The 12,476-nt window shown below is 41.6% G+C and overlaps 1 protein-coding gene across 1 annotated transcript in view; it reads right to left on the minus strand.

The window, feature by feature from the left end:
- Positions 1-800: 800 nt before the first annotated feature.
- The window catches only part of LOC136362967 (neurexin-3), an 81,544-nt gene continuing 69,868 nt past the window's right edge, over positions 801-12,476 (minus strand). Inside the window, exon 5 of the mRNA XM_066321976.1 lies at positions 801-1,454. Within this exon, the coding sequence (XP_066178073.1) occupies positions 1,198-1,454 (257 nt within the window). The 3' untranslated portion in view covers positions 801-1,197. The remainder of the gene's footprint in view (positions 1,455-12,476) is intronic.

Below are 12,476 nucleotides of genomic sequence, written 5' to 3' on the forward strand. Positions count from 1 at the left end.
CTAAAAGGCAAGAGTTTCTATACACTTTTAGATGGACACTTTCCTTTTAAGAGAAAGAACTTGTTTGATGCATCTTCTTCCCTTCACTTTCTTATTCAAAAAGTAAATAATAGGGTCTGGCTCACAATTTCAAAGCCAAAAAAAAAAAAAAAAATCCACTAGATACCATTTTAAAAAGCAAGCTAGTTCCAGAGGACAACATATTCTACAAACAAAGCTGCTACATGGTTTGCTCCTGATAGCCACAGCAGGGCTCTGAAGATGCTGATACTATTAGCTTAAAAAATATGAAACTCGTTCCAGTGGGCCTTAGAACTTTAAAGCTGACAGAAGCTTTCATGGACCATAAACATACTTTCATATAAAATAACCTACACATTGAGAGGTATAAGACTATGCACTATTCTGTTAGTTCTGCCCCTTTCAGTCAGAACTTCTTTTTAGTTATATTCCTGAATTCACACGAAACAACAAGCTGCATCACTGAAAAGTGGAAGAAAGCTTCAACTCATGTATTTACAATCTTTAAAAAATTGTCATTCTGTAGAATACCTAAAGACTGGAAGGAAAATTAATTGAGGCTAATCTAATAGCACATTCATTCCCAATTGTTTTTGTATTATAGTTATTGTTAGACTTGTTTCTAATTGTCTTTTTTAATTATTTTCTGGCAAAGTGTAACTCTAAGGAGACAGAACACAGCCCTTTGGGATCAGGGGGTGCATTTTTATTATTGTTAATTTCTTTTTTATAGAGGCACAACAAAAACACCAGGCTTTTTTTATTAGATATATAAAAATATGGCAAGTATCAAATGCTGCCAAATTATGCAAAGGGCAGGGGTTTCACAGGACTTCTGCTTGCCACCACATCCATTTTGTTTCCTTTCCATGTTTGCCTTTGACTGTTTTGAGTGATGCTGGATGAATGAGGGATGTAACTGATCAAAAGATGGACCAAGTAGCATGTTTCACACAGAGCTCACCAGTCCCAGACCAAGAAAGGAAACTTAAAAACTCAAAGACTTAAAAAACCAACACTGTCCATAACGAAGAACCGACAGCAAATCTCCATGCAGCAAAGCGGAAGAGAACGCCCCTCCGCAAGAGAATATAATTATCAAAGTCTCAGCGGTTATTTTCGAAATCAATCCAATCAAACCAACAGAAAAATAAATAATTTTTAAAGAAACACTAATCACAAGCCCAAACTAATAGTGGAGAGGGCAGTGGGAGGTGTGTATACGATACCTAGATTGACCATAAGTTTGACGCGGCCTCCGTCCAGCTCCAGGCGCAGCGTGTCAGCCGAGTCTCGGGAGGTGGTTGCCATCAGCAGCCCATACGCACGCTGGGACATGAAACGGAAGGACACGTCTTCTGCTTCTGTGTGCATGACCATAGGCATGATGATCTTCATGTACATGCTGCCATCATAGCTCAAGATAGAGGCCTCTGCAAGGAATCGGCAAACGAGCGCAAAAAATGAGAAGTGACACCTCTGAAAGGCTCCCACATCTACCATAGAGCACTATGTCTACAGAAACCATAGCACTTGCCACAGAAAGGTATGGAACTGGGGGTAAAATGCAACACACATTTAAACTGCATCTAGAAACCCTGTGGGGCAAATATGAGCAGTAAAGAAAGATATGGTGTTCACTGCAACTGGTGACAGCAGTACCCAGGGACACATAATTCCCAAGGTCAAACATGTTAGGACAGAGCCCTTTTGTGATTACAAGTGAGCAAGGCCTGCATTTTCCACATCTTCCAGGAAATGCAATCTCCTTCAGTGCACTGAAGTCCAGCCTTCCCTAGGACTAGCAGTAATGACTAGAGTAACTAGAGTTCTAATTTGATACTCTTGCTGTTGCTTATTTAGAGAGAAATTTCATTTCATCGATATCACTTTAAAGACAAAAAAGCTGTGTACAGTGAATTTCCTAATAGGTCTTTTCTAAATCAGATTTGTTCCGTTTTGTGATTTCATATTTTTCCACAACTTCCTAACAACCAGTGTTAGCAGAGCTCTGCTGACACAACCAATGCAAATGAAGAAAGGAACAAACTGAACTCCACTCCAAGTGCCATTCAAATGCAGAAAAAGTTAGAAGATAGAGGCACAATGCAAGCCAGGAGGAGGGGAGAAAGAAGCAAAGAAAGAAGTTACATTTTTCTATCACCTCTGAAGATGTCAAAGAAAATTGGAATTTCAGCTGAGGAAACGGTTAAATTTAGCATTCCCTATTTTTTCAGGGTCTTGCCTGTAGAAAGTGATATTCTCCTCTAAGGGGTAGAACTGAAGTCTTGTGTTATAACTGCAGCAAGCACTACAGCACGGCAATCATTGTTTTTTCACGGAATATGCTCAAAAGCATTTTTTTCTGCAAAATTTACAAATCTACATAAATATATTAATGTATGAATCAGAGCATTCCTATTCCTCACAGCCAATCCCTACCAAAGGCAGAGCTGTAGAGATGGCTCCATGTACAGCTTCTACCATAAAACTACAAATCAAAATCTCAGAGTTAAAAAAAAAAAATGGACTGGTTCAGCTTCCTAGAAGCATGGATGGATTGCTCCATAAAGCTCTCTTACCAGCTCCATACCCAGTTCAGTTCAGCTGAAGTTTTCTCAAATTATTAACTGGGATTCTCTCCAGGCACCACCCGTCCCACCACCTCCCAGAAAATTAACAGCCCATCTAATTTAACCAACTGCAAAACATGTCTTTGGAATGCAGATGTTCCCCTTATGTTTCAGCCCTTTGTCCCATTTTTCTCAGCCGATGAGAGCGGAACTTCCATCAGGAAACAGCAAGCTTGGCAGAACCTTAACCTTACATCCTCTCAATGTCTAAAGTTAGATGCTACAGCAGGCTAAATCCATGGGGAACTGAGGAACAGCCAAATGTCCATGCCATAAAGCACCCATGGCAAGCTCCAAAATTGCCAGTAACAGAACTGCAATGCAATAAATATGCAAACGAGGTGGTAAATAAAGATCTACATATCAAGCTGACAAAGTGGCAGAGGAGACATCAATACGGTTCCAAAAGATTTGGTGAGGATCATTCCAGTTGTACAGGTACAGCAACCCACCACACTAACAGCTGGTGTGCAGCCCATCTGCAGCCACTTGACACACAGACACACCAAGAAAACTTTTCTGGGAGCACCATTAGGATGTCTGTGAATACCCCTACTCACCAGTTTTCTTAGCTGCACTCACCACACACTGCCATGGTCTGTACATGGAAAGCTTTCTACACACATCACCCACTCAGCCACTACATGACACACGTCTCTGGTACCAGCTGCCAGCGCTGCCCCATCTTCGTTTGGCCAAGAAACAGAGAAGGAAAAAAAGCTTCTTTTTCAAGGTGGAAGAATAGTTTCTTCCTTTCAAAGTGCAATTTCTCTTCCCCCTCACGTCTGCACCTCTCACTTGCCACCCACAGCTGCAAGCTGGAACTAAATGTACTGTATATTATACATACACTCAAAGGCAATTCCTATGTACACACAAACCTTTCTTGCTCTCTTTCCCCTCTCTCGCTGCAGATTGTATTAGAAAATGCAGCCAAGCATGAAATGGCTCTTCAGCTCAGATGTGCCCTGCATGAAACAGTTGCTGGCCCTAGCACATGAAGAGCTGTGGGAAGGGGGTTGGAGGATATCAGGACTACAAGTGGGAGTAGCTGACACGAGTGTCCCAGCTCTGCTGCTTACTTCTCCACAGTGCCATGTGTTTTAAAACCAGGTGCTTTAAAAACATGAGTTTTTCTGCAGTGACTAGGGTAAACCAAAAGCATGGTAATAATGAGTCAGACTTGTCCTTCAGCTTTAGTGATCCCATTGCCAGATAATTACTGTCCTTAGACAAGAAATCCCAACCCTTACTATTGTATTTAGGTAAGAAGGACCTGAAGAATACTCAGAATTGCTGAAGATAACATAAAAGTCTGGACATTGTTTCAGCTGACCTCACACAGTAGCCTAAATCAGGTATTACTGTCCCTCCTCCAGCCAGTATGCTACAAATATGATGCAATGAAACCCCATAACAATTAAGCAGATAAAATTAAATATCTTGAAACAGTTGACCCAGGCTCCACACAACCCCGGGAGACAATGTTCTGCTCTTGTGTGTGCCCTATGCACTTGACATATTTCAAAAATGACAAGATTTCATTCTCACTTTACAAACCTTCACAGTCTGGGGTATCTGAGAGCCTTTCAGCACATCTTCCAAGCAGACAGTTCCCTCCAGCTACGAAAATACCCCTTCAGAGGAGGGTATTGCCTAGTAGCAGTCATACAAATAAACCTACTTCCTTTTCCTGACACTCAGTCCCCAAAGCTTGAGAAAAGCGTGTTACAGCTGAGTAACACATACAGCAAACGTGCTCAGGGTTGAATGTAACCTGGCAACAAATGCATGACCTCAGCCTCCCAGACACCTCCCAGTGCTGGCAACTTCTGCCTGAACACAGGCATCCATTCAATTGTCCTCAGCCATCTGCAGCAATGGGACTGTAATGCTTTGTTCAGCACCAGAAATACAGGCAGCAGCACAGTTATCCAAGTTTAAAACACATGCACATTTCTGCCACCCTTCTACTTTTAGGGTAGCTATTATATTGGGTGCAAAGGAGCAATACGTGAAAGCGTGTTTGAGACCCCCACAGATTTGTACAGACAAAAAAACTGAGTGGCATTTATTTGTGATCCCAGTGCCAGAAGCTTAGCTGCCATTAGTTTGGAGATGGGAAGAGGAAAAACACAGGTGCTGGTTCAAAACTGCTCTGATATAATGCCAGAAATCTGTGAAAATCAATATGTTATTAGGAGCAATTAGCTTCCCAGTCTTGTGCTCTCAGAACCTGCCAGTTTTAATTTTACACTTAGCATCCAAAGGAGAAATTCATTGCTGCTTCCACACAAGGCTCTGCATAAACTTCCTAGGGAGATGGAACAGGCATATTCTTAGCATAAAGACAGAAAATTATTCAAGACCTCTTCATGCTATTTCTCCTGCTTTCTAACCTCTCTCTTGTATTAATCTCCATTCCTTGTCTCCTTTCTTTCTTCTCCCTTTTAGTTTTTCTGTAGACTCCTGTTCTTCCCTGTGGTCTTTTTCCTATGCCTCCCAGACTACAAATAGTGTCGTTTCTTCCTGAAATTTTCAGGAAGGTGACAGTGCAAAAAAGAATTAAAAATACCCACACTTCATGAAAGTTGAAGTCTCCAGCTACAGCAGTTCAGGGCACAGGACATTTTCCCAGGCTACATTTGCCAGACCAAAACCCTTCAACCAAAGATTTCCACGTTCTTGGGAATTCAAATATCCCTAAAGCGCCTGAGCTTTGTATTCACAAACCAAACACTTTCCTGCAGGCACTGATTGCACAGCTCACCTCCTGCCCTCACATATTCACTAGCAGACAAATAGCCCCAAATAAAAAATAGATTTTCTGAAAACCAAAATTACTCTTTAAAACAAAACAAAATTAAAAAAAAAATTAAAAAGAGCAATAAATCCACTTTCCTGTCTGAGTGGATTCCATACAGATGAGTTTCAACCAAAGAAGCCTGACAAGTAATTTGGGAAGCCCAAAGGATACCACTCAGACTGAATCTGATGACAGCCCAAGGGATAATGCTCCTGTTTTGGTGGAAAAGATATGATGAGAACTTGAAATGCTCACAAGTGATTAGAACCTTGCACATAATCGAGCAGGATGGGTGCCAGGAGCTGTGGAGCTCCCTGTGCCAGTGCCTTGCTGCCCAGGGCTCACACAGGAAGGTGAGTGGGACAGATGTGCAAACGGGGCCAGGTCCAGCTGGGAACCCTCATGACAATGAGGCAGGTCCATGCTCAGGCCACGGGGAAGATGAGCTGCCAGGCAGGGCGACAGTGACAGCGCTGCACATGGGCCTGGCTTGGCCAGCACACTGTGGGGACCTGGAGAGGGGCCCTGCCACAGCATCCCCCTGTGGGGGCTGATGGCCACGGGCACTGATGGCCACAGGGACTGATAGCCACAGGGACTGATGGCCACAGGGACTGATGGCCACAGGGACTGATGGCCACAGGGACTGATGGCCACAGGGACTGATGGCCACGGGCAATGATGGCCATGAGCAGGGTGGGGAGCCCCAGCGGCCAGGCAGGACCTCTGGGTGCCCTAAGCACACTCCGGGACTGCTCCTCGATGACTGTGGTGGTTCGGCATGGATTGTGACTGACAGCTTGGCTGACGAATGGGAGTGTTTCTACGCCTCTGGAAACACAGCCTTAAATTACAATCTTTCAGGTGACTCAGTCTCTTTCCTTTTCCTATCACCGAGAAGGTAACATCACCTCGTGGATGGGGTTGGGCTGGGGCCCTGCCTGTGGGACAGCGTCCAGGGCTGGCCGTGTCCCCTCTGTCCCCTGGCCGTGTCCCCTCTGTCCCCTCCGATGGGGAGAGGAGGAGGAGGACTGCAGACCAGAGTCTGGCCCTGCGCACGGTGGCCATGCTCTGGGCCTTGGTTGCCAGAGCCGCTGGGCTGAAGGAGAAAAGACTTTTAAGAACTTTTCTCCGGAGCGCCAGGAAGCTGATCTGAGTTTAAATCGCTTGGAGTCTGACCAGGGGTGGAGAAGATTTTGTCTATCAATGTTCCTGAGCCTGCGTTCTCCCTTCCTCTCCCCTGACCATCACCTGTGGCCTTGAGTCTGCTGAAGAACAACTCTAAGCAAAGACTTTAACCCTTTTCCCTCCTCCGTGGAAGACATTTGAAATGTAGAGAGAGAGAGAGCATTGAGAAAAAAGTCAGTGAAAGAACTGAGAAAGTCTACTGGAAGATGGGATGGAGGAAGTGGACATTTCTGACCAGACTTCTCTAGATGTGAATTATGGGGAAATGGACTGTTTTTGTAATATCCTAATGTTGCTTGGGGGAATGCAAGTTCTAGCCAAAGGGCTGTGTGTATTGATATACATGGGTTTTAATTAAGAATTTTGATTAGAATATGTCCCCGGCCCCTGGGAAAGAATAAGGAGGTTTCTATTTCTTTTGAAAGAGAAGTGAATTTAGAAATGCAAGAGAATCCCTGTTTTGTACTAGAAAAGCATTCTTAAAATGATACCCCAAACACGTGGAAGCCCATGAAGAGCATGGAAACTGTTATATGGGTGAGACTGCACAGAATCTACAAAAATTCCGGGTGGTTGCAGATCTCTGAAAGTCGCTCAATTTTTTTTTTCTTGTGGCGTGTTCTCCATAACCCTAGAGGCTCCTCTCCCAAGGTGATGTAGAATCGTGTTTAATTGGTGGCAACTGACTGAAAAATCATAGTTTTCTCTCTGTGGTGTGTGGGAAAGTGAACAGTTGCGGGAGGGAAGGAGGAAAGTGAATGTCTCAGCAGGTCTCAATTTTTTTTCCCTCTCTTTTTCTTCAGTGTATATTAATAAAACCTATCTGTTTTTACTTTTAAGTTGTGCCTGTTTTGCCTTTTTCTCCCAAAGTCCTATCTCCCAGCTGATAAACAAAATTTGACGAATGTCAAACCACGACACTGATGCATAAGTCCATGTTTTCTAAATGTGCTATGACACCTTCTGCAGTAAACTGAATTTTTCCTGGATGTCTCCCATCTCAGTGTCATTGGACTTCTCTTGAAACTTAGCCCACCAAACAGGAAAGAGGAACATGAAGGCATATAAATGTAATTCACTAGCACTGAGACAAAAACAGAGAACACAAAACCATCTTTAAAAACCTGCCTAAACTGAAGCATTACATTAGAAGTAAGAATGGGCTCTATTAGTCTAGCAAAATTGCAAACAATTAAGTATCACAAATTAACCCTGCAAACAATTAAGTATCACAAATAAGCCACTGATAAGGTTTACTCTGATAGCAAGAACAAAGCTATTCTGTTTTAGAGATTTCAAACTGACAAGATGTCAATAGTATTATTATGAGTTATCCACTGGAAACTCATGAAGATAGAACAGTAAAAATCTTGGACACATACAGCTACAAAAAAGTAAAGAAATCAGACTGGTTTTGCTGGTATTTAAGCTCTCTAAAAGACCAAAGTATTTTTTCAACCATTCAAGTTTTTCATCTCTTCAGATTAAGGTGGGTGATGCCTCCCTTCTCCACTCCCAAGTGGGTATTAGGCTGCTTTACAAAAGGATCTTTGTGCTGAAACTCAGTATATCATTATTCCAGCTCCCTCACTCTATTTTAGACTAAGTAAACTCCTGTCTACTAAGCTTCTCCTAGCTTGCATTTTCTAAAACCTGCCTCTCCTGCTTCTCATCTCTGGCTTCTTTCTGGTTTATACGCTATTTTCTTAAATTCAAGTCTTCCAATTTGAATAGCATATGCCAGTTAAGACCAAACAAGCATTTAAAGTAGAGCAATTACATAAGACATGCTCACCAGTGCACTGGGCACAAAACAGTTCCAAATGAACAGCAAACAGGAGACATAACAGAGCAAGCTCCAAGGCATTCATCACATTTTCAAATAGAATATTAGTGGAGCAAGAATACTGGTGGAGCAGTAGTAATAGCTGTCACTTATAAGGCCCCTGCTATAGACAAAAATTGCTGGCAGATGTTTACATAGGCCAGATGACATCCAGATGAATATTCTTCACCAAACACATTTTTTACAAAAACTTGCAAATTTTATTTCATAACATTACCTAAAACATCTTATTTATGGGCCTGAAAATAGCCCAGAAGTGTGTTCCTTCATATAAAAGAAAAAATTCCTGAAGAATCTTGAAGTGGAAATCACACCTATTTATTTATCTACAGAGTGAGAAGACAATAAATACTCTATTCACCAATTTTCCTTCCACCACTGTCTCCCACTGTTCCAGTATATACCTACTACCCCTTTGAAGTCTTCCCAAATGCATAATCAAAGCCTGCAGATAATACTATTGACAAAGTATCCACAAAATGGAACACATAAAAAAACCAGGTAAAGAAGGCAAATAAAGAGCCCTAAGCACACAGTACATGTACTATAATGTCCTTCAGACAAAAAAAAAAAATACCTCGATTCATAGAGTTTAGACTTTGAAATTACTTTGGTTATGAACAAAAGCAATTCTGATTTTTTCTTTTTAGAACAGCATTTACTTTCTTTTTTGAGTCCAAAATTAACACTTGCTCTTCTGCTTCAATGTTATACCAAAATCCTGCAAAGCTGTCCTCAGAATTTTCATCTTTAAGTGGAATAAATCTGAAGGAACTATTTAAAACTGTGAGGCTTCTACCATTGTAAGGTAAAATCCTACAACATTTTTGCCTCTCTACAACAGCAGCTTCAATGGAGACCTTCCAAATTTTAACCTGACCTAGGGAAGACATATTAGGGACATGGCTCCCAAATCACTCTCCATTAATAAACCTTTCTCCTACACTCCTGTTGTCACCACATACAGAAGAGTATAAACTAATCAAGGAGTGTTGTCAGGTGGAGAGTTACCAAAAAAAAAATAAATTCCTGTACTCCACAATGAAATAAACTTTGCTTCTCCTTTCTTTGGGCTGCAATCACAAAGAACTGGCCTAGGGAGGAGCTGTAAGAGCACTGAGTGCCACACTGGAAATATTTGCAGACAGAGGAAACTGTAGCTTGTAAATGTTATTGCTAGCCCTGGGAGGTGAGGAGTGAGGTTATATTGCCATACTGAAGCTTGGCAGAGACTCAGGAAAACCAAGAAGGAGCACATGTGCTCTTCAAATCTACTCCAAATGTCACTCTAACATTTACAGAGCTGTGTACAACTGTTTGGGAAGAAATCTCTGGCAAGAAGGCTAAGGGTAAAAGAATTGTTCCTCAATGTAAAGGAGCATAATGGGGAAACATGATACTAAAATGATAGTTTGAGGGTTTACATTACCACGGGTGGCACTTTAGCAAGTGATGCAACTTCCATTTAGTTCAAACACCTTTGAGTCCTCTTCATGGCATTGCCAAGCTGCATGAAGCATTTGATCACTACCTGCTGAGTAGCATTCACTGAGAAAGGGAGATTACAGCAAAAAAAATGTTTGGTTTATCTCAGCGTAAAGTGAAAAAAAGAGGTAGCAGACAAAATTTGTAGCAAGGGAAAATTGACTAAATTTTAAGGAAAAAAATTACACAATGAGGGTTTACCACACACTGCAACAGAACAGCTGTAGAAACCCCAGTCCTGGAAATTTTCAACATTCAAAAGGATAATGTCTTTAACAAAAAAATCTGCTCTTCATGTTATTCTCACTTGAAGCAGGTGGTCACAACAACTTCCAGAGATCCCTTTCAACTGTGGTTATTCTATGCCAAGTGCCTGAACGCCCTGACTTCACGGGATATTGCACCTTTTCACAGGCATCACTTTAAACCTGCAAATTGCTACTGATTTGAGGTGGAAAAGAGTTCCAGAGTCACCACCTCTGGAAGTGTTCAAGAAGCACCTGGATGTGGCACCTGGGAATATGGCTTAGGGGTGATCGTGGTGCTGCTGGGTTGACAGCTGGACTAGATGATATTGAAGGTCTCTTTAAACCTTGATGGTTCTTTTGGTTCTGTGATCATCAGTCTATCATTTTTGAAAAACAGGACTGTAATGTAAACTACATTCATAACATTTTTCAAATCCATAAACAACCTCTCCTCAGTTCTGTTTTTCCAATACTGGAAAAAAAAAAAAAAAAAAAAAAAAAAACAAAAAAAACACCTAACTACTATTGCCTCTGGCTGTTGGTTTAAGGAAGGTGCACAGCATTAGACAACCTTCAAATTCCATTTTCCTCCTTTCCTCATCTGACAGCCCCAAATCCCTAAACCCCAAATCCCAAACTTTGTAAACTCCTGGAAGACGTGCATTAACAGAACAGGGAGCAAATGGAAAACATTGGTCTTCAAACTGTAGGTCAAACTTGTCCACATCATACTAGTTTTGAACAAGCAAAAATGCTTCAAGTGACTCAGTGATTTAGGAAGGGCCAGAAGTCAGACACTGCTGTGCTGAAAATAAGTAAGCAGAGGAACTAGGTAACTATTTATTAAACTCATGTAAGGCAGGGAGCTTCATGGAAACAAGAATGTCACAACACTTGCAAAGGATGGAAAACAGTTCATCTTTGAAGGGAAGGCTGATACAACAGAGCAGGTAGTGATTAGGAGGGTAACAACAGCACACATGCTGTGGAAACATACAGGATGATATGTAATTTGGGGTTTCAGGCTGCAACTTCAAAGCTTAAAATACAAGGTAAACTAAGCTGAGTTTATAATTCTAGGATGTGGAGGAAGGTCCCTTCAGAGCCTTTTCTTTTCCTACCACAGATCTGCTGTCTTCCCTAAAAAAATTCACAAAACCACTAATCTGAGAGTGGTCCCCATCTGAGAGCGACGCTCAGTGAGTGCAGCACAGACAGTGCCAAAATGATGACACTGATTTCCAGGCATCCCACAGACTCCTCATTCCTAATGAAGTCATCAGCAGAGATGCAACAGCCAGATCTGTTCATCCACCTAATTGCAACCACTGTTCAATTATTGGAACAATGATAAAAAGGCAAAGAGAAGTAGAAACGAGTGGCTGGCATGGAATGGCAGTTGAAATGCCAGGATCATGAAGGCTGGAGCTAGAGGTACATGTTCAAGACTGCAAATTTCACTGGCAGATAAAAGAATTTTAGTCTTACTTTCAAGTAACAGATACTGCCATTCGAAAACATGGTTGTACCCCCAACCAAATTCCACTTTATAACTCTGGTATTTGGAGATTAATGTTTATAAAATAAAAGGATTTTCAGATAAAAAAGGAAGAAAAAAAGAATTGGCATGGCTATGTAAGGTGTTTATGTACTAATTAAACCCCCAAATTACATAGAATTTCAGTGTTTGGACAACTACAGGAATGTTCATGAGCTGTCCCTCTCTGACTCCAAAATGACCAAGTGCAGTTTCTTTCTTACAAACCCAGTATCTTTCTGTAAGGATCCAGTTAGAAATCCATAGTCCATAACACTGGTTATAACCATCACACTCCAACAATTATAATTATGGTTCTAATTATTAAACTCCAACAAGCCTATCTCAAATGCCAAAGGCCGTAGTGCAGGATCTACAGTGCAGTACTGTGTACTGGTCCAGCTGCCTACACTGGCATTCAGTGAATGGGTTTACAAGTAACAGTAGCCAGTACAAACCCTCAGCTCAAAACTCAAAGATTTGGGTTCATGGAGAGGAGAGTTCCATTAATCTCTTTCTTCTTCTCTGAGCTCCAAGAGCCTCCAGTGATCTTGATGGGTACTGTAAAGGATAATAAATTCTGCTTCTTTTAGAAGCTGTGAGGATTTAGTCAGCATTGGCAACTTACAAGATTCTCCAGTCAAAAGAATTATAGATATATAAATTCTGACAGCAGCTGTGCCCCTAAAGCTTTCACATTCACCATTGTGCA

The sequence above is a fragment of the Sylvia atricapilla genome, chromosome 6, assembly GCF_009819655.1.
Source record: "Sylvia atricapilla isolate bSylAtr1 chromosome 6, bSylAtr1.pri, whole genome shotgun sequence".
NCBI lineage: Eukaryota > Metazoa > Chordata > Aves > Passeriformes > Sylviidae > Sylvia > Sylvia atricapilla.